This window comes from Hetaerina americana, unplaced genomic scaffold (genome assembly GCF_022747635.1).
Source record: "Hetaerina americana unplaced genomic scaffold, ioHetAmer1.1.p SCAF_13, whole genome shotgun sequence".
Classification (NCBI taxonomy): domain Eukaryota; kingdom Metazoa; phylum Arthropoda; class Insecta; order Odonata; family Calopterygidae; genus Hetaerina; species Hetaerina americana.
In genome coordinates this window covers 4,781,852-4,804,171 of record NW_027286403.1, presented here as the reverse complement: position 1 = coordinate 4,804,171, position 22,320 = coordinate 4,781,852, and the positions used below count along the sequence as shown (strand labels likewise).

The 22,320-nt window shown below is 37.3% G+C and overlaps 1 protein-coding gene across 1 annotated transcript in view; it reads right to left on the bottom strand.

The window, feature by feature from the left end:
- The window catches only part of LOC139686053 (histone lysine demethylase PHF8-like), a 62,472-nt gene that overhangs the window by 8,578 nt on the left and 31,574 nt on the right, over positions 1-22,320 (bottom strand). The window contains exons 5-17 of the mRNA XM_071583158.1: positions 21,875-22,016; positions 15,885-16,083; positions 11,033-11,137; positions 10,772-10,917; positions 9,623-9,824; positions 8,394-8,606; positions 7,688-8,031; positions 7,455-7,606; positions 5,681-5,846; positions 4,712-4,789; positions 2,967-3,163; positions 2,205-2,410; positions 1,023-1,119 (exon numbers count right to left, since the gene is read on the bottom strand). Coding sequence (XP_071439259.1) covers positions 1,023-1,119; positions 2,205-2,410; positions 2,967-3,163; positions 4,712-4,789; positions 5,681-5,846; positions 7,455-7,606; positions 7,688-8,031; positions 8,394-8,606; positions 9,623-9,824; positions 10,772-10,917; positions 11,033-11,137; positions 15,885-16,083; positions 21,875-22,016 — 2,247 coding nt within the window. The remainder of the gene's footprint in view (positions 1-1,022; positions 1,120-2,204; positions 2,411-2,966; positions 3,164-4,711; positions 4,790-5,680; positions 5,847-7,454; positions 7,607-7,687; positions 8,032-8,393; positions 8,607-9,622; positions 9,825-10,771; positions 10,918-11,032; positions 11,138-15,884; positions 16,084-21,874; positions 22,017-22,320) is intronic.

Here is a 22,320-nt window from a genome sequence, read left to right as displayed (position 1 = left end):
TGTCATAACCAAGGCACCACTGCCTTTCACTTCCCTTGCCTGAAAAATCCTGACTCCAACTTCAACTTTCAAACCTCCTCCTCCCTCCTACATAGCCACCCCCTCCTCCTCTGTCCTATGGGTACTGCTGCATGTAACCAAAATTTGTTTCTAATGATGCCACAAGTTGGTGAAATGCATTGTATCTTAAAATGTCAATGGAAATGCACAAAATCTTTTAAAATGGATAACATTACTGGATTCTAAATCATTTTTGCAAATGCATGTAAATAGGTCATCCATGCCATTCATTATACTTGCCAATAGCTGAATATGAAAAAGCATAATAGGTCCATGAACTGGACACTGGCCAAGCTTGTTAAAAAATATGAGGAACCAACAGACTCAATGATAGTGAGTAGAGGTAAGGTAGGAAGCAATAGTGGTGGCAAACACAGACCTTACAGGCTATTGAAGTAGGTAATGACCGAGCATCTTTATCCTAGCAAAAAATGCCACTCAGCAGCCACATTGAATGATACCATAGTAGTACCGTAGTATTTAGGAGAGGTTACCGACAGCTAAGTCATTTGCATCAACCAAAAGAATTTTCTTGAGGTGATCAAATGAACAAAATCAAAGAAGCCTTTGCAGTCACATATTTCGTTTGTTGCAGTGGAATGAAGGAATATTTTAAAAATTGTGTCTCTTTGAATCAAATACAATATTTATCTTTACAAGTAACTTACAGAATGATGGATGAACCTCAAAATAAATTTTTCAAATTATTATGGTTCACACTACTTATAATTTCACATGGACCAAGAAGCCTATTTCAGAAAAACTTTGTCACAGAAGTGTAAAAGAGATGATTTGAACATCCCAAGGTTAAAACCATTATTGATCATTAGAAAATTAAAAGTTTCAACTCTTTCTTCCACCATCAGAGAGAATTGAGTCCAAATTAATTCTTTGGCCATATTGACATAGAATCTAATAATTTTTTCTCTCTATATTTATTACTGCTTTTAAATTATACTTACATTTAGGGATTGGTGGTTTTGAAGGCTGCTCTGTACTTTGCATTTTGGTTTCCATCGATTTTTTAATCTTCTTTTTTAAATACTGCCTCTTTGGAGTCTATGAATGACAGAAATTTTATTCATACACCAGACATGGTTAAATAAATTTGCAAAAAGTACACCTCAATCGGTAGCTGTAATTTGACATTGATGACAATTCAAAAAAAATAAAGCCATTTGTGCAAATCATGTGCTTAATTGTAGCACACCCCCTTATAGAAAATTCTCTCAACAATGGTATTTCGTCCAGTGACCAAAATACATGACATGAGACGAATCTCTAAAAGGATATAACTTTCCAAAATGTTTCTTCAATTAATTCATCGGCATTATAATCCAATTTGTTGAGTAAATATGCATGAATTTTTGCTTGAAAAAAAAAAGGATTCACAATTAATGCTCTCAGTTCATATGTCTAAACATTAATACGCTGGACTTCTTATGACTATGTGTAAAATAGTCAACATCATTTATGTGAGCCAAATTTTGAGCTGAAGACTTTCTTTAATGGGTGCACATAAAAAATACAAAACATAATTACAATGAAATTGTAGCGGTTCAACATTTTAAACAAAGACATGACATGCTAACGGAAAATGTTCACAGCCAATCAAGCACATAATTTTTCTGTAACTTATATACTAAAGAGTGGATATGGGTAATCATAAGTGGAAGAGCCTGAGAATACAGGACACTACATGCAGATGCAGTACTACAACTTACTATCACTTCATCCTATGTTGCCTAGATATGTTTCCATGGCCTTCCTAATTTGCCTCAAAAGGATTAAGAAATGACTTTATAACAAATGCATTTGGAGAAAAGGATCAAACAAAACAAAATAAAAAAGTCTCCTTTTGGAAGGGGAATAATTTAGGAACTGCACTAAATATTACATTTTAAGAATTAAGACAAAACTTGACCAAGTTACCATGTGGAAACAAACAGGGACAAGACTAGTGAGATCCCCTCGAAGACTGTTAGACCAGACTCTCTCACAGAAACTGTGAACACTGAGGACCAGGGAATGACTGAACCAATTTTAAATGTTTCAATGATTCATTCAGCATTACATCATGGACCTAATTTAAAAAAATATTCTTTGAGTCACATACATTTAAATTTTAACAACTTTAAACTCACAGGTAAATTGGCCCTCTTAGCTGCTGCAGCCTCCAGCCCTTTCTCCACAGCTGTCCTTTTCTTTCCCTCCCTCACAGGGCGATTGGTTTTTGGAGTCACAGGACCCACCCGGGCACGAGGGCTCCAAGCCTCATCCAGTTTCTTGTTAGCAAAACGTGCTCTAATATTATCATCCTCATCATCAGACAGATCTAGAGTTGGGTATACTAAAAAAAGATTGCTCTTGTAACAATACAACATTGCAGGTTTTATTCTACCTCAAATATCAACTATTGAATGTTCTTTTGCTAATTTAGACATTTCAGCTCTTAAGCCTCAAATTCTAGACACAATAAATTCAATTTATGTGTTATACAATTATTCTCATGGCTACAGCAATACCTTATGCACATACATTATACAATTATTCTCATGGCTACAGCAATACCTTATGCACATACATTATTGATATTCTAGCAGACAAGCTAAGGCCATATGCTGAATTCAAAAAATGTTATGAACTATTTATAATTAGAGGTGGCAGTCTGAAGTTTATGCCTCCCGAGTGCTGTTTACTTTGATCTTGGGACAGAAAGGAACACATCAACAGGCTCCTGAGATTCAATCCGTCCTATCCTTACATTTTACATGCTCTGAATTACATGCTTCATCTTTAATAGGACATTTAATACATGGCAGGATTGAAAAAAATACAGAAATACCATTAACCTGGAGAAAATTTGAATGAGGAAATTGTAATTGTTAGAGCACACCAGTACTCACTGAAATCATCATCTTGGTGAACGTTGCTTATCTGATCTTCCTCGTCATCTGTAGCATACTCCACATGCGCATTTTCTTTTGATTTTGCAGCACTGGAATCATAAGGTGGTCCCTTAGGTTTTCCATCAACCCCTTGGCTAAATGACAGCATGCCAGCAATTGCATCCCTCGTCGCTGCTGAGCTTGCAGTCGCATGACTGGGGGAATAAGCAAGCAAATTATATTTTAATCAAAGAAGGATTTCAAGTTAGACTGGTGGAACTTCATTGTTTGATTTGAGATAATATTACAAGGGTATGGAATTGAATTACTTACATTATGAAAAATTTGGAGATTTTTATTTTTAATTACCGTCTACTGTTCAGTCTAACATCAACTAAAAGGGTTCTCGAAATGTAAAAGTATGAAATCTTCCTTGCTAATGGAATGGAAACAAAAAAGCTACTTGGTCACCTGTTAAACTTGGGCTGAGAAGACTTATAATTAGGAATAATTCATGCCATATTTCCAGAGTCATTTAATACAACATGTTTTTAAAGACAAAAATTTCTTAAATTTTGTCTTTATAGCACCAAAAAAATATGTTGTATGCTGTTTCATCCTCAACCATATCATTTAACACACCAGAATTCAACATGGGCAAGGAAGTAAAACAAAAATAAAGACAACCACAATATATGTTCAACTCTAACACACTTCAAGTAAATAGAGAGTGCAGTTTTTAACCCAAAATATAGTTTGAATGTAAAATAAAAAAAAGAAAACAAGGGATAGGTACATAACAACTTGTACTGAAAATAAATCTATAAGATGCAAAAGTGGTCACTGATGATATGGGAGTTTAGGTGAGAAACGGTGGATTGGAGAGGGATGTGCGCACAAACAAAGCAAGGGGTTGGGGCAGGGAATCTAGGGCTTTTATTAGGGAAGTCTATGAGCCTCCCCCTTCCTAGGACCAATCTGCCATTCATCCACTTTTTAAAAAGGCCTTCATTCAACCCTACCCTCTCAACAGCATCGCCTTCACTCATTTCCCTTCTCTTTCCAGCCCTCTCTTAGGGGTTAGATCAAAGAGTTGACTAAAATACCTCCACTATACCCCATAATAAAAGGCATCTACCCAGTCATCTCCCCTTCATTCAGCCACAATCCAAAGACGGGATGGACAGTGGTCACATTTTTACAACCACAGTAGCATAAGGCTGATCATTCACACACGTGAAGATAAGCTACAGATATCTGTATTGCAGTTAATGAAAAACTAAAAACCTTCAATTATTACTTCCATGCAAACTACAGAAAAAAGTGTGTCATGTAAACTATCATCCATTTAGCGTGGATGGCATTTGAGAGCAAAAATAATTCATGAAAATAAAAGGTTTTACTTCAAAGATCCTTAAAGTTGAATAGTTAACTTGAATGGCAAGAATAGTTGAAAATATGAAAGACAAAACATCAAAGATACCAGAAAGCGAGCTGAGATGAACTAAACATAAACACAGTTCAACTTAAAATGTAGTGCAGCAGTAAGTTATTTTTAAAAAATAAAATAATCTAAATTATGCAGTAAGATGCTTAGAATTGCAAAGTAAAGCAAGTTGAACAGCTACCCATGCATCAAAATACTAAATTAATGTGATTAAGTAAAAAAGAATCAATGATAACATAAGCTAAAAGGTATCATTGTATCACTCATCATATCCTATTCAAATGCATTGATCCAAAAGTGAAAGTTGTATATTTACCTATTTTCTCCAACATTACTCGCTCCCTGCGATGATGAATTTGAGATTATGTCTATTTCTGCCTCTTCCTCCTCCTCCCTAAAAATGATAAATACCTCGGTGATTCTCAGTAAAATGCAAAACTCTAGAATACTGAAAACATTTTGTAGAAAAATGTCATCACCCACAAGCAAGCAGGAAAACAAAATTTGTTTAAATTATGATGGATATCAAGTATTAGAAATTTTTTGGAAATAATTATAACTCTGAAATTAATATCAGGGTTATCACCCAAATGGACCCAATAGTAGTTCTTCATAATGTGGTATTGCAATATAGCATGACAGATAACATTAATATGACCATGGTTCTTCAAATTTCAAGCTATGAAACCCACCAGAGCGAGATTCCAAGGGATATTGTAAATAGTACGTGAGACAGGAGCGTGACCATTGTGCTAGGAGACATATGATTTCACAAGTCTTCCATAATCACTGTTCAATAAAGAGTGATCATATACCTTTGTCACAGGTCCACATTGGCCTCTCCTTACCAATACAAAAATAACATCTTAATAATAACTTTTCAATTTCTTTGTGCATTTGTTTCAATGTGAATAGGAGGAACACAAGAACAAACTTCATATAAGCTGCTTTCAAGTTTTTCCAGGTTCCCTGCTGTTATTTTATCTGATTTAATCAACTGAAGAAGTCTATCCAAATTCGAAGGAATTGAGGCATGAATTTGATATAAAATCACATTGCTAAATGCACATTGTAGCAAGAGTCACAAGATCCATGGTTGAAACTAAGGTGCCACACAGGGAAATTTAATTCTAGAATCAAAGACAGGGCATTAAACAGAACTATGATCTTGCCCCAGGTCCCATAAATACCAATCCTTTAACACAATCTATGATCTAACTTATCGTGACTTTGCTCAGTGAATAGAGCGTACAAATGAACAATAAACTAAGAGCCAATGACTTACTCTGTTTCCACCTCAGCTGAATCATCTTCCACAGTTTCTGATGTAAATACTGAAGCTTTAAGTAATTCTTCAATTCCATTCTTAGGCGTGTCTGAAACAACATCAACTTCACCAGCCACTTCTAATTCAGGAACATGCTCGGAGTCGCCATTCACCACAAAGAAGTCTACAACAATTCAGACAGGAAACAAAACATTAATATAATAAATAGAAAAACATATTTTAACTATTAACTAAAATATATACATATTAGTATATATTATTCATTCTTTATTAGTCTATATATGTTGTGTGGGTCGTGGGACAAAACAATGTTTCATTTATGTATGTTATGTACTGATATCAACATGATGTAACCTAGAATATAAGGGTTGTATAAAAAGTATTGGTAACAATTTTTTCCTGATGTGTGCAATTAGTGCTGAATTCAGACCGTTGGTTAAGTGTGTGCATGATTGCAGATGGAATTGATAAGATGACAGTGCACACCATTATAACTAAAAATTTGGCAATGCAAAAGATCAGGGTAAATTCGTCCTGAAGCTGTTGACAGAAGACCAAGAGCAGAATCAAGCGTCTGCTTGCAAAGACGTGCAAAGAAGCTTGCGTGCCTTTGCAAGCTTCCTTTAGGATCTTCCAGAATCTGCCTACCAGGGAGCCTTTGAGTCATGGAAAAGCCACTGGCAGAAATGTGTCAACTCTCAAGGGAGGTACTTTGAAGAATATTGATGCATTGTAGCAAAATCTGAAATAAATCTATTTTTCTGAAACCATTCCCAATACTTTTCATACAAATAATGCATGGCCCACAAAAATCTGTTGGGCTTCTTGCCCTGTCTTTAAATAAATATATCTGTTTAAAAAAATTCTCATTCAAAAAACTTTCGAGGTTCTTTCAATTAGATGAATTTCTGAGGTGCACATAGCACTAAATGATAGCAAGTCACTCAATTGAAATTTCTTGCATGTTTAATCACACAGAATAATATTCAATGATGGAAACTTAGGGCTGGATATGTGCAACCTTTTTACCTGCTGAATAACTGCACAAGAAAAAATTCAGTGATTGCATAAATATTTGTGCATATACTCCAGTTCAGAAGAGAGTGACACATGATTATGAACATTTCCAAGATTATGATTATTAATTGCTATAACATGTACGTTCCAAAGATCATATATCTAATAATTCTCTAGTTCCAAGTAAATCAAGTTAGTTCTACCCATGAATTATAAAATGCAGTCACTTAATAGTTACTTCAAAACATGCAAATAATATTAACAGCAGTTTCTCACACTGAAAAACTGAATTATATTTACAACTTGAAGTGCCTTTTTTAGGTGTACCTACTATTGAAAAAACTGACATGGATACATGGATAAGTTTGCGTGTGAGTCAGATATCAATTTGCCCATTGGGGGTTCCATCATAATGTTTAAATTCTTTCCTGTTTAGCTGCTAATGCTTGTGAATGCAATACTTTATGAGGAACTTTGAAAAAATCAATACACTGCTGCTATTCTCATAATAAATTTTACTCCTTCAGTCAAGAAAGTAATGTTATAAAATTGATTTTGATAAAAAAAAGGAATATCTCTGCATGGTTCTTGACATCAAATTTTCACATAAAACAGAAAAACGAGATAATCTAAAAACTGACTTTCCTCAGTGTTGTGATTTATATGTTGGTGCTTTCAAAGAGGTAAAATAGAAGCAATCACCAGCCTAGAAGACACTCCATCATACAGGATGGAAATTTTGAAGCACACTTACTTGGAGATTTGTGTTTGTTTGAGGTGAAACTGTCAATTGTCCCCTGCCGTCGTATTTTCCCAGGATTTTCATCAATCATTAGAGAATCACCATCACTATCATCGTGAAAGTCATAAATGGAGTAATTGGCCATATTCCTTTCTGGGACACTTCTGAAAATAGATACATACCCCCTGAAAACATCATCGGAATCAACTCATTGATTAATAGAATAAAGCACTTGAAGTACCCACTCTAATTTTTTTCTGACTACAGCCTTTTCCTTACTGGGCAGACTACTTGTGATCTTCGTTCTCTTGACTTTTGATTTTATTTTGAGGTGGAGACTTGAATCTAATGACACAGACCATGGCTTCCTCAAAGAGTCCTGATTTCCATTTATTACTGTAGGATTAATTTTCTTAATTTTCTGTGATACTGTATAATTAACTGCAGCTCCTGGCTCCGAGGATAGCACAGATGGTTTTGTCAAAGTCAGCTTTATTGGAGACTTTGGCTTTTCCTTTATCTGCTGCACTTGATCTCTCTTCTTTGCAGGCGACTTCACATTTGACTTGAGAATCCTTTTTTCAATAAACTAGGAAAAAAAGATGTCAATTAATTGAAATATGATAGAGCTACTCTTCCAAATTAACATTAGATATTAATCATTAAAGCAGGCACTGCACAGGACGATGATAACATTAAGCCACCTCTATTTCTTGATTCATAGATTATGAAATATAGATAAAAGGACCTTGAATTCTGAAAACTTAAATTTGAAGGAGCTAGAGCAAGCAAGTTGTGATAAGGAGACAGAATTTGTAGGGGACACACAAAGTGCATCAACCAGAATGATGGCTACAAAGTATTTAGAACAAGTGAGCTGCAGAATCACTCTATTAACAAACATTAACTCTGCATTGAGGTAATCATTCATCAAAAATTAATGTTATGTACTTCATCAAATCCTCGAAAAGCAAAGCTTTGGGTGATATCCACAAAGTCTTCATTGGCAGGTTTCCGCTTCTTCCTCTTTGATTCTCTCTCTGGCTTTGGTGGATTTAGTGAATTAATAAACCTTTCTGCATGACGAATCTCCTTGTTCAAGTCTTTCAGTAATTTATATGGGTCAATATCTTTAGGGATTTCCTCTTTAACATGCTTGTTAATCTGAAAAAAAGGAAATAAAAATAGATCAAGTTTCTCATTAAACTGCCTTGGCACTAGTGTTTTCATTCACACAAAAAATATTTATGTTAGTTTAAAGCTCATAATGCTACCTTGGATTCCAAAGCATTAAAAAAATACTTGAGTGATACAAAAAGGAATGAAAGGGTGCCGACTTAAGGTCAGGTTTTATAATATCTTGTTAAACAGAAGGTTAATTTTAACCTTCGGTCAAGGCCAATATTCAGTTCCATGGCCTCTAGTAAAGTTCAAAACCAAAAATTAAACTGCTCAATAACTGACATATGATGTCACTATGGTTACAAAATTCACACTCACTAATGCACATTCATATTTGCTAATAAATTTGGATTCGTGAATAATCTCCACTAATAGTTAACCTTCACACTAACTATCGACTGGATTTGATGAGACATTATAAAACCATGCCCAAATTTACTGGTTACAAAAAATGGCATGACAGAAGTGTGCCACAGAGGTTTGGTCGCGTTGAGAAAATATACAAGGGTCAAATCATAAGACATCATTATATTTTCTCATTTGGAAAAGAAACTGAAACAACCTTATCCCTTCACAGGGCTACATGTACAAATCATGAAACAGAGCAGAGCCTGAAAATGACTTGAGAAAGGGAGGAAAGGGAAGATTAAGAGAAAGTCATCAATAATGTGGGCAAATAACCTGTCAGGAATAGATCATCCTTGGAACAGAGGTAAAAGAAGCATGCAAAAAGAATGAAGAAAGAGGGCAGGTTGGAAGGCATTATTGAAACTAACTTAAGTTTCTCATTGTAATCTACAGTCATGCTACCATCTTAAGTTTCTGCCCATATGGCAATGGCATGAAAGGTATACATTTTATACACAGATCTAATTTGTGCAATAAGACACATGCCTGTGCCTATTTCAAATCACAATCTGAATTGTGCCTTTGTTGATAGCTAGACAAGACTAGAAAAATTAAGGCTGTAGTTCCCAGCAGTATTTTCTATGACTTACATCTTTATCTTGGTTCCATTGTTTCAATGCCAAAACGAGAGCTTTTAATCCTGAAAGTAGGTATGATGGACATTTGTTTCCAGAGTCATTGACTCGCTTCAGTTCTCCCAAAAGACTACGTGCAGCAAACCAGTTCACCTTTTGAAACGAGGGGTACAGGAATTTCTTTGCCATTTTCATATTGACCTCAATTTCATGCACCCTGAAAAAAATAAATAAAAAAAAATGAAGTGGGACCAGCAAAAGACAAGGACAGCATTTATCATTGATTGTGACATATTGCATTACTCTGGTGTATTTTAAGTTTTTATTTAAGCTCATGCTGAAGAAATATCCTTGAAATCACCTCTTCTTCCCTTTCATTCCTAAATATGCAACTTTTTTGAAAACCCTTTCCTTCTGCCAAGGAATGGAATTGACATTCACCCTCCTAAAGAGAATGAGCCAGCACAGTTGATGGAGTTTTTCAGGCGACCACATTCATGAAGGTCAAAATTGCAATATTTCATAATTATTCCATGAGAGATAGAATAAATAATGGACAGATGAAGAATAGTTAATTTTTTATCTCTATAAAGAAAGTATCACCCTAATAACTCAACATTCTGATGAAAAAAATGAAATATTACCATAACATGGAAATTCATCACATTTTTAGCAGCCTATGGGCCAAGGAGACTAAGACTTTGAGAAAAGTACAGAACCCCACCTAATTACTTGTCACACATGAGGGAACACAAAGGGTCGTGCAACACCATGGTGGATTCATGCACTCATTCCTCCCTCACATGGCACTTAATCAAACCTAAGGACCCCTCAAATAGTTAATCCAAAGTGCACATTTGACACAGCTTTACTCAAAAACAACTATTTTTATATTATTTAGATAGGTATGCATGTTTGTGCTGCTAAAATTATTATTTTTTCAGCTGCTATGCCACCAAAAACCATATTACCTACACATGGACAGATGTCATTGGAAAATGTGTCCAAGAGGCCTTGGAATATATGTACCTTGAACTGCCAGAGTCAAATTTTTTCATGAAAACAATACTTTCCCCTTACACGATTAGGAGAAAGTAAAATATTCAAACTGAAATATACAGATCAAATAAAAATGTGGAATGATGGAAAGAATTAACTACTCACTGAAGCTGCAGTTGAATGTTCAGCGAATGCAAGAAATTTCCCCCAAACACAAGGGAGTCCACAGGGGTAAAGACTGCATGGATCCATCCAGTTGGGATCAGAAGTGTCTGACCCTTTTTCAGTGTAAACTTGTAACACATGTCAACCTGAAGTGATAAAAGATGGCAAAGTGAGAATGTCAATCAATGTTTAAAACTCTGAAATTAGAACCGCTAACCCCACAGGCCATCTAACGGAATTGAGAAAATGTTTAGTCTTTACCTGATCTCCGAAGAATGTTTCACTCTGAGTGCTAGAGGATGTCCAACGCTGGTACAAGGACAAATTAGCACAAGTGGGCTTTATGAGAAAGAATGTCTTCTCCCCCTGTGAAAGACACAAAAATATAGCATTCATCAACCTTATCCAAGGAACAACTGTCAGGAAATACTATTTTAAATGATTCAATATTTATCTTTCATTTTCATATCCACCTGGGCTCTCATGATGCAGGGTGAATGAATCAAATATCTAAATAATATGTGTAACTTAAAAAATATTTATTCACTCTATGAATGGAAACCAAAATATGAGGGTGCCTATGCTTCATGGTGGCTCACATAGAATGACATATAGGTCAACATCCCAAAATGGGAATCCATAATAATTGACATGCCAATCTTTTTGGAATTCTAGCATGTGTGCTAGCATAGGAGCTTAACATTAATACACTAAGTAAAGCAAGGTATCATAATTTCATTCGCCTTCCTTTAAAATACAGTGTAATTCAAAGCTAACATTATTCTGGGCAACAGAGTAAGATGGCGACTGCTAGTAATACTTGTGATATTTGCTCCTATAATATTCCTAAAACCAGCAATATTTCAATATTTGGAACGTGGATTCGGCTGTAAGTCATTTTTCCATCATTAATGTGTTGGCTTAATAGAATCATTGGCAAATTCCATAGCTAACAGCTCGCAATTACTCAAGTGTTTGTTTGGCCCATGTGGCACAATTAAAAAAATCAAGCGTAAACAAGACAAAGTTCTTCAGATAGTGACAGATCTACAGGTCAAGCTGATGCGCTGTCTGAATTTAATAAATAACCAGTCTAAGGAAATCGCCATGCTAAAAATGTGCCCACTAAAAACGCACGAGAAATTGAGAGGAATATCAGGTGACCATAAAACATTGATCACTATTGATTGAATTGAGTTCTTACGGCTAGCAGTATTGAATAAATGAAAAGACTCCTATAGCTGTAAACAGTTTACACAGCCGAGTTTTTTCATTTAGGCAATTCATCCCTAATCCAGTGGAAAGTGAGAGATTGCAACCTCCTGAAAAAACTGTGAAAGAGAATAAAAGTAACATGGAACATTTTAATTAATTTTTTAAACTTTTGAATGTGCATTGTGTTTCCATGAAACTCCAATGGGATTGCTCAAGAAAGGTCTCATACACCCGATTGATTGAGAGATTATGTGTACGTAAGTCCTTTCCGTTTTGCTTTGTTACTTCTGTGTCTTTAACAGGTCCCTGGCATAGGAGGAATCCTTGTCAACCCTGAATGAGAGAGTGCTTGTGAATCACAAAGGTCCCCGTTCTCAAACACACCCAGTAATAGAGTGAAGGAGCAAAAGCATGCGCACATCCATTTTATAATTTTGTATCATCTGTGATTGACAGGTCACTGGCATAGGAAGAATCCTTACTAACCCTGAACGAGTGAGTCAGTGTGATTCACAAAGGTCTAACACACCCGAATGATTGCAAACATGAACTAGGGCCTTTTCTTTTTAATTCTTCTTGGTTTTATTCCAGTGTGAGTACCACGGGTCCCGGGCATAGGAGATATACAGGGTCGCACCCAAAAGTGGTAGGACTGATTTTTTTACAAGAATTTTATTGACGATATACTTACATCGACTTAATTATCTTCAAACTATGCTCCTTTAGCTGCTACACACTTGGTATAACGTTGCTCCCATTTTCCGTACGCCCACTGGAAATTTTCTTTGGGGATGCCGTTGATGACCCTCATCGAAGCCTCTTGAACGGCCTTTATCGAGTCAAAACGTCGTCCCTTGAGCTGTCTTTTCATCAGGGGGAAGGATAAGAAGTCCGGTGGTGCCATATCGGGAGAATAGGGCGGGTGCGGCAACGTGGCAACGCCATATTTGGCCAGGAGTTGTCTGACGACGAGCGCGCCATGGCACGGCGCGTTGTCATGATGAAGCACCCAGCAGTTTGCGATGGCCGGTCAGACTCTTTTCACGCGCTCTCGGAGGCGGGTGAGCACCTGCACTTAAAAGTTCGCATTCACAGTCTCACCTGGTGGGACAAACTCCTTGTGAACCACTCCATGACGGTAAAAAACACAATCAACATCATTTTGAATTTTGATTTGCTCATGCGAGCCTTTTTTGGACGTGGGGATGCGGAAGTGTGCCATTCCGCAGATTGTCTTTTCGTTTCAGGGTCATATTGGAAAACCCATGTTTTATCACCAGCGATCACATTGTCCAAACAATTTTCATCTCGGTGCAAATTGGCTAACACTTCTTCGGAAATGCGCACACGCGTTGCCTGTTGGTCGACACTCAGAATTTTCGGAACCATCTTGGCGCACACCTTGCGCATGGCCAAATCCAGTGAAATAATGCGTTGGACGTTGGATGCAGACAGACACAACTGGTCTGCAATTTCTTCACTGATTAAGCGTCGGTCTGTGTTCAGCAGTGTCCTCACTCTGCCCACATTCGTGTCGGTTCTTGCCGTCGACGGCCATCCGGAGCGATGGTCGTCTTCAACGAGCTCTGTACCCTCTTTAAACAACTTGTGCCACTCAAATACTGTGGAACGGCTTAAGTTTGATCATATCGAGGGTCTCAGTTGCCGTCTTCCCGAGTTTCGCACAAAACTTCACGGAATAACGTTGCTCTAAATTCAGATTCATTTTGTTTTTCGACGCGGACAAAAAACTTGCTTCACTAAAAATGGTGTCCTCACTCAACGACAGCCCGCAGGCGACTGAGGTTGGTGTCGGTCTGTTGCTAAGAGCCCCCTCCACCTTACCCTGCCAGGCAGACCCCCGTCCACCAGAGAAAATCAGTCCTACCACTTTTGGGTGCGACCCTGTACCTTAAGTGCATGAGTGAATGCGATTCACGAGAGTGACCGTTGTTCCTTAACACACCCTAGTGATTGAGTGGTTGTAAATTTCTTTTATTTTTTTAATAATTTTGCCTTTTTGTGTGTGGTTGAGGTATGCATGGGCCACTGTTTCCCAAACACACCCAAGTGACCTAGCGAGTGTTCCATATCTTTCCCCATACTTGTAATTCTTTTTACCTCCCCCCTTAACAAACCTAGTGCCAATGAAGTTTAGGGTCTCGGCTATCTCGTTTTCATTGCTTCACGATCATAGGTACATTTATTTTATATTTACAAAACTGTACTACTCAATTTATACTATAGGGAAATGTATTCAAATACAACCTATAGTATAATATTATTGGGATCAGCTGCTACTTCTCTAAACATCTTAAAAATGCAAAAGAAAGCTATTAGAATAAAATCAGGGAAACCTCACAATGCTCCATCAAGGCCTATTTTCCATGAATTAAATTTGCTACCACTCCCGTGCATCTACATTATGTTTTTAATTCTGTTCATAAAAAATAACATTGGCAACTACTCTCAGAACTCTGCCTATCATCATCATTACATCAGAGGGAGGCACAACATCCATTATGGGAAATTAAGAACTAAAGCATTGAAATAAGTACCCGAATAAATGGGCATCAGATTATATAACAAACTACCCAAAAGTATCAAGGATACTAAGGGAACCACTGCAATCAGGCATAAATTAAAAATATATCTACAACGTAATATGTTCCACTCGGTTCATGAATATCTCAACAATATTCCTGACCAGTAAGTTCATACTCTTAGTTTATAGCAATAGTCATAGTCTAGTTCATAGTAATGATCAATGATTTTTCTAAATTGATATTTCATGCGCATGTTAAAGTCAATGTTCATGGGTTTATGCCAAATATTATATAACAGTGATCAACATTTTTTTTGCATTTTAATTGAGCCTGTACCTTCACTCCTTTTTGACGTGCCTTGTATCATATACATAAACCCACCTGGTATTTCGGTACTATGATCTCAGGGCAAATAACAAGTAATAATAATAATAGTTCCCTAACCAAATGCATAGGTCTCCAAATGATTCATAGTGCAGATAAATTGAAATACCTGTACAATTATATTCAATGCAATTATCTGGCGACTTGGAGAAATAGCTTATTTCATAATCCTGCCCCAAGGTAATATTTTTAAGTGAACACAGAGAGCAAAACTTCAGACAAGATGTGGATGCCCTCTTTGAGTTAAAGAGAGCTCATATATTCAGGCATTTCAACCACTAGCCATCTAGGTAAAAGAAGTTTATTTCATCCTTAACCTATTTGCCAGTCCAATTAGGGATACAAAAGAGGGTTAAAAGGTACTATCCCATTAATACAAGGCTCTTGGAGGGTATATTGCAGAAGCAGGATTGGCTGCTTGGCGAGATAAGGCAGGCAAGAGCTGCGGGCATTCTAATCACCCATAGAATATGAGAACACAATGGACACGGTTCACCACACAAAGCTCCCCAAGCTTGTCCCCTGATGCCCTTTTGACACTACAACCAAGTGCTCCTTGGTTGCAGTGTCCACCACCACAGAAGTCCATTCAGGTACACTCAAGATGCTTTATATAAGAGAAATATTTTCACCAGTCCTTTCCCCTCTTTCCTGCAGCAGGTGCAATGCAATTACCAATCAAAGCTCAACAGCCATCCCTAACATGTAACAAAGAATACTAAAAAGCATATCCCCTCATCAGAAGAATAAGAGAATGTTTGCATACACAGAATCCATTAAAAATACGATAGTTTAATATCCTTTTTTCTGTGTTAGGGTTTTAATGGTGCTTCATAGTATTAGATTGATTTTACCCCAAGTAGTGAGCACCTAAACCCCATACATGTGAATCAGAGAAAATAATATGACATAGAAACAAGGCATGATATTGGGAACAATTAATAATGAGTAAAAAATATTGGTCTTACCCAAAGCAGGTGGTACCAAACTGATGTTCCTCCAAAGTCAACATGAAAGTCTGTGTATGAGTCACATACACTTACTAAACAATACTTTTCTACTTGAGGTCTGGTTAGTGTTTCATCCTCTCCAACATCTGTCGGCCATACATGGTTCAGCCAGTCTAGCTTTCGGGCTATATAGGGTGCCTCAACCAGAGAACTAAGCCTGAAATAATGTGATATTATTAAATGGCAATGCAAAATTAAATATCAAACACAAAGTTGAAAAGGGAGGTGGAGTACATGAAACCTGTATGACCAGAGACGCAAATAGCCATAGCAAAGACCATAGCAAAGCCAAAAATCTAACAACATGGAATATAAACACTCACTAGGTGTTACATGCATATTATTTCACCAGGTATTACTATCTTATATTTTCATTCAACAATAAAATTAATCCACCTTCTTATTTAACACGGACAGATGTAGGAGTTAAAGTCAAATGGATGCAGAGCATTTTGATTGGCATTGGAATATTGGCCCCCATGACAGCAAGGTAGGGTGGCAAAAGGATAGGGACGTTGGATAGAACGGAGAAAGGAAAGAAGAATGCGGAATTGAAGAACAGTTAATGCTAAGGTAGGGTGTAAGGTTTTACCTAGATAGCCGAGGTTAAGAAATGTAGGAATGTACCTTCTGTTTCCATACAAACACCTCAAACAGAACACCAAATAATAATAAAATCATAAAAATAATCAGCATCAGTAAAATTACAATTATTCAAACTAAATTTTGATGTTGGAAATTAGTAAAAATAAGTGTATAAATAAATTTGAAATGAAACTTAAAAAATGAATGAATCCTATGTCTTTGCAATGCTCAATATTACAGGGGAATTAAGTTCCTCAACCTTCTGAAGTCACAATTTGACATAGCTCTACTCTAAAATGGTTCTTGGTGTTCATTTATCACAGCCTCTCTGAAAATTCAATGTGATTTAATAACACAGACGAAATCAATCTAGTTCATTATAGATGAACTCTCTATAGTATTTACCAAAGGATGTCTTTTTTTTCCTTCAAAAGCAACTGATGTGATGTGGCTTGTGCCTTTCCAATTTATTTGATCTTTAATCATACCTTTCAAGGCTAACTAGTAATGAATATCTCCAGTCATCAGTGGTCGCTCCTGACTCTCACGTGATTCCTTACATATTCCATTTCCATGAGATACTTTTTCCAACAATTCAAGACTCAATATAAGGCTATAGTGAATAAACCAACCCGACAAGTCTTGAGATAAGAACATTCTAAACTGCCAAATCCAATCAATTGACAGCTTTCACGCAGCCAATCAGGAAGCCCTTTGCAATTATGACACACTTTTGCCAGTGGCTTTTCGAAAACTCGAAGGCTCCCTGGTAGGCGGATTCTGGAAGGAGCTTAAGGGTATGAATGCAAGCTTCTTCGACGGCACTTAGGGTCTCATGGTGCTGACCTTTGAGGGAGGATTTCACTTTTGGGAATAGGAAAGTTTCCTGGTGGCAAGTCAGGACTGTAAGGGGGTTAGGGAATCATCACAATGCTGTTTTTTGTCAGGTATTTGGTTATCTTGGAGCAGGTGTGGCTGGGTGCCTTTGGAACGAGTTTAGCACAGATATTTCACAACACCAAATTTTCAGTGATAATGGTGTGCACTGCCATCTTGTCAATGCCAACACCATCTGTGATCATGCAGACATCAGGAAAAAATTGTTACTGATACTTTGTACACAAATCTTGTGCGCACCAACTCATTCACTTCTTATGTTACACCTTCCCTCATCCTCTCCTTGCTTCCTATTGCCCCTGGCCCATCATTACTCATTAATTGTAATTCATACATGTAATTTATCATTACATGCATGACCCCTTACACAGGGCCTTCCTGCTTGTCTGCCAGTAAGTAATCTACTGTACCAGCATCCACTTCTAAATGAAGGTTGTGTGAGCAACTAAGTCCCCACAGATCCTAACGCTGCCATTACCTACAGCAAAAAAAATATTACTGGCATAGCCCATGAGCTGAACTTGACCTAATTTAGAATTCCTACCTTAAATAAACTGCCAAACTTTCTCATTTCCCTGGTTTTGTAAAGCAAATGCCAAAGCTCAAGTCACACAATAAATAGACCTCTCTCTGGTAGTTTCACATGTATCTCTGTTAAAAATTCTTAAGTCCCTGTCTCATAATGCAGTAAATTTCCCCATTATACTCTTCACCTCTGCTTAGGTCTCCATACTCTCTCATGAAAACACTGCAAAACTTCATTCTGTCTTCACTCTGCCAGTAGTTGGCAGGCCACCATTTCTCACACTAAACAAGGGTAACTTGCACAATCAATTCTGAAATATGACTTGACCCAAACAATCCCCCTTAGTTTCACAAAACATTGAAATAGTTCATTAGCCATATATGTTTTTTTGAAGGGCAGATGAGAGATGGGGCTTTGATAACACTACTCAAATTTAAAGGAAGAGACCGACCACGTATCAACCTCCATATCTAATTTTACACTATATCCATGGTTGCTTTAGAAAGGATAGCATTGTCATGAATGATCTTTAAATGGAATAATGATGGAAACTTTCTAAAGAAATCATGTTCACGCACTTTACTTTCCTGACCATAAACATTCACATTTTAGTGCCGTTATTATCGCCTGCAGATACCTCTTGGCAGAAAACTTCCTTATAGAACTCACTTGAACAGTCCTCCTCATACAATTCCTTGTGATGCCTCATGCGCCATGGCCAGAATCATATCCTGAATTCCTAAAATAGTACTCAGACCTCTTGTTGATCACCCTTATGCCTGTAAGCAAATTTCTTCCCAATGAACCTGCATTCTGCAGACTGTTGTGCCTGCATTCTCTAGTTCCGAGCGGTGACCCAGCACATATTTTCCTCCTGGTGCTGTAGGCCAACCATGGCCACCGTCTCCCATTCCACAAAACACATTGACAACTCCATGAGCTTTACCTTCCCATTCGAATAGCAATGGGAAGAAAAGACAGCATGCAATGTGGCTTTTCCCCATGGTGCCAAAATCTCCCAAAACTGAGAGCTTCACTCTCTCAATACCGAGCTCTCTCTCAGTGACTCCGAGTCCCAAAGCCTTGGTGTAATTCATCACACCGTGCATGATAAGGATGCGTGAGGACTTGCAACTCTCTGCTACCAGGGAGAGGGCATTAGTGACACTCAAAATTCTAATGGAGCACGCTGTAGCCGAGATCCAGAGGTTTCTTTGGCTCACATAAGTTCCCCTATATACCATTTTCACATTTGAGGAAATAAATACTTTTCCTTTTTTGACCCTCGAGTCTTTTTCTCTCCTAAATCACTAGCTCTTACACCTCAGACACTTCCCAAGCTTCCTCTTCAGGAACTAACCTTTCCTCTAATGAAAGCATTCTCATCGACACTTACAAGACACTGACACATGCAAACAACTTGCTTGGAGGCAGGGAAGAGATTGCTGCCAAGGAGGAGGTGGTCAACACTAATGAAATATTAGGCATCAATGACTTTTGCCAAGTGTTTACAAGCTGGGCATAATCTTTTCATTATTTTTTGTGAATAATTACATAATTTACAGAAATTTTTACCCTATGGCAAGTATTGAATGGTGGTAATGGTCATTTTCACCGGTGGCTCACAGTATTATGTGAACAACATTTTTCTACCGGTGTCATGCATGGTGTTGTGCAACGTCACATTTGAGTATTTTATTTTTCATCAGTACATTATTGTTATTTTACTGAGGAGTCCATGATGAAAACTAAATGCAGAAAAACTGACCTATTTTTATGATATTGTTTAATATAATTTTGAAGAAAAAAGTATCGATGGCGATGATGATGAAGATTGCCCAAGAAGTACCTGTATGCCTATCCTTACAGTTATTAGTAGAAATCAAGCCATTTTATTCCTATACCCCTCCAATCTCTATAAACTGTATAGGAATTAGCATATTTGCATGCTTTGGTGAGTCCTCATGATGGTTAATCCTGTACAGAGTCCACAGACACAATTCTTAACTTGAGACCATTAGAACCTACACCAACAATATAAAGTGCCCAAAAATTTTGGCTGCAAGGGTGCACCGAGTGTTTGTGATGGATGCCTAGTCAGCCTTACTCATCTTCAAATCGCCTGGCCCCATCTTCATCACCCTCATTAAACTCTTCCCATTGACCGCGAAGCAAGTTCAAAAACCCCAGTATGGTGGACCTTTGTTTAACCACACCATCGTTCAATTCATCAATTATGAAACTAAAAGCAAATGCTTCTAAGTAACTTAGAAAACCTCTTGATTGGCTGACAAAGTAGTAATGAACCACTGGCTCTGTAATACGAGGGTCATCCGGAAAGTAGTACCCGTTCGTGCCGCATGAAGTGCTGACGACGCGAGTAGCCGCTGGACGAGGTCAGATAGCTTCAGTGGCTTGTCTGCCTTCTCTGAGCCAAGTTGCGTGACGCTAGCATTGCCTGTGTTGTTTCTGTGATTGTTTACAATGTTTAAAAAAATTGAGAACGCCGCCAGTTGTGAAGTGAGGGCAGTGATTAAATTCCTCAATGCAAGAAACGTTCGCCCATGTGATATTCATCGCCAATTAAAGGAGGTGTATGGAGACAATGTAATGGACGAGTCGTCTGTTCGGCGGTGGTGTCGCAACTTCAACATGGGGAGGGGGAACACACACGACGATGAGCGTTCGGGGAAACCGTCTGTCATTACAGACCAACTGGTGAGCTCAGTTGACGAATTCGTGAGGAACGATCGGCGCGTCACAATTGATGACATCTGTGAGCATTTTCCCAATGTTTCTCGAACAATTGTTCATGAAATTGTTAAACACCATCTGCATTATGCAAAAATTTGTGCAAGATGGGTCCCTCGCGTATCTCAATGAGCTGGCGGCGAAGGACTATGCAGCAGGAATACAGAAACTTGTCACACGTTATGACAAATGCCTTAATTTGCTTGGAGATTATGTTGAGAAGTAGTTTAAAGTATCCTCTTTCAAATAAAATTTTTTATGTTTGTTAATATTTACTTTTGTGTCTTTATTTCACGAACGGGTACTACTTTCCGGATGACCCTCGTATATGAGGTATGTTCAATAAATAATGGTAATTCGAGTTATTTGGAAAGAATTCTATTTATTCGTATATGTCAATGTTATCCCCGGCAAAGTAGTTCCCATTAGATATTATCCACTTATGCCACCACTAATGAACATGGAGGCTGGGACATCATTACAGTTCTATTTTTGGCCAAAAATTCACGAACGATAAGCAATGTGAGTAGTTGCATAATCTCGTCGTGGTGCATGAATTGTTTCGCTACATATACAGATGCTTTTTTTAATTACTTCACACAAACAAATTGAACTTGTAAGCAGGACTCTTTATTGATTATTTGACCTCATGGTAATGCCATGCACTTGGTGAAATCATTAAATTCCCATTAATTTTTTAACACATGTATCTGCAGTGCCAGATTCATTTCACATTGCCTTTCATCTCATCATCTCCTGTTCAAACTGCCTTGGGAGTTTAATGCATATTTAGGCTTTAAAAACGACATTAAACATGCCTACTGGATTGAAATACCAAAGCAGTAGCCAAGGCTTTCCTTTTGCTTGTGCTAGGTGCCATTCTGTGGTATAATCTGGGGCAGTTTTTGAAACACTTAGCTTCACTTTGGATTTTGTTTTAATAATTTATAAAATCGTAAACAATCAGATTTCCACAACATAACTAAAATGAAATTTTAACAAACTGAATTCTGATTCAGAAGCTAAGAATCAATAACAAGAATTGGGATTACCTCATCCCTCCTTCTAAGTCACCTTATGGTTCGGGGCCTCTATTTTGCTGCACAGCATGTTAAGGCTAGTGATACAATCATTTCATTTAAATTATGCCATAAAAATGTTGCTTACGACAACACAAAAAAATACTCACGGTGTGTCTGTGAATTCTAAACTTATAAGGTTCAGAACTTTTGTCCTCTTTGGCTTTTTGAAGTACCTGACGAACTCTCCGAGCTTCATTCGGATCCCAGTTTGGTTGGTTACCTCAATCACATCTACCTTTCTCTCAGATCCTATTAACGGAGAGAAAAGCCACAATAAACAATAAAATTGCAATCATGAAACAAAAAAGAACTAGCATCAAATTATAATGTTATTCCGTTCTGCAGAATACTGATAAATTGACTCGATTTCGATGAGAAACTAAACCATGAATTAAAAGGAACTAAACCATGTTTAATACCAAATTATGTATTTTTTACATGTAAATGAAATTCTTCCACAGTATTAGCTTAAAATGACAAGATACTATGATAGCCCTCCAACTATACCTTGATATTGTTGATACAGCTTTAACTGCAAAAACGTAACACAGAA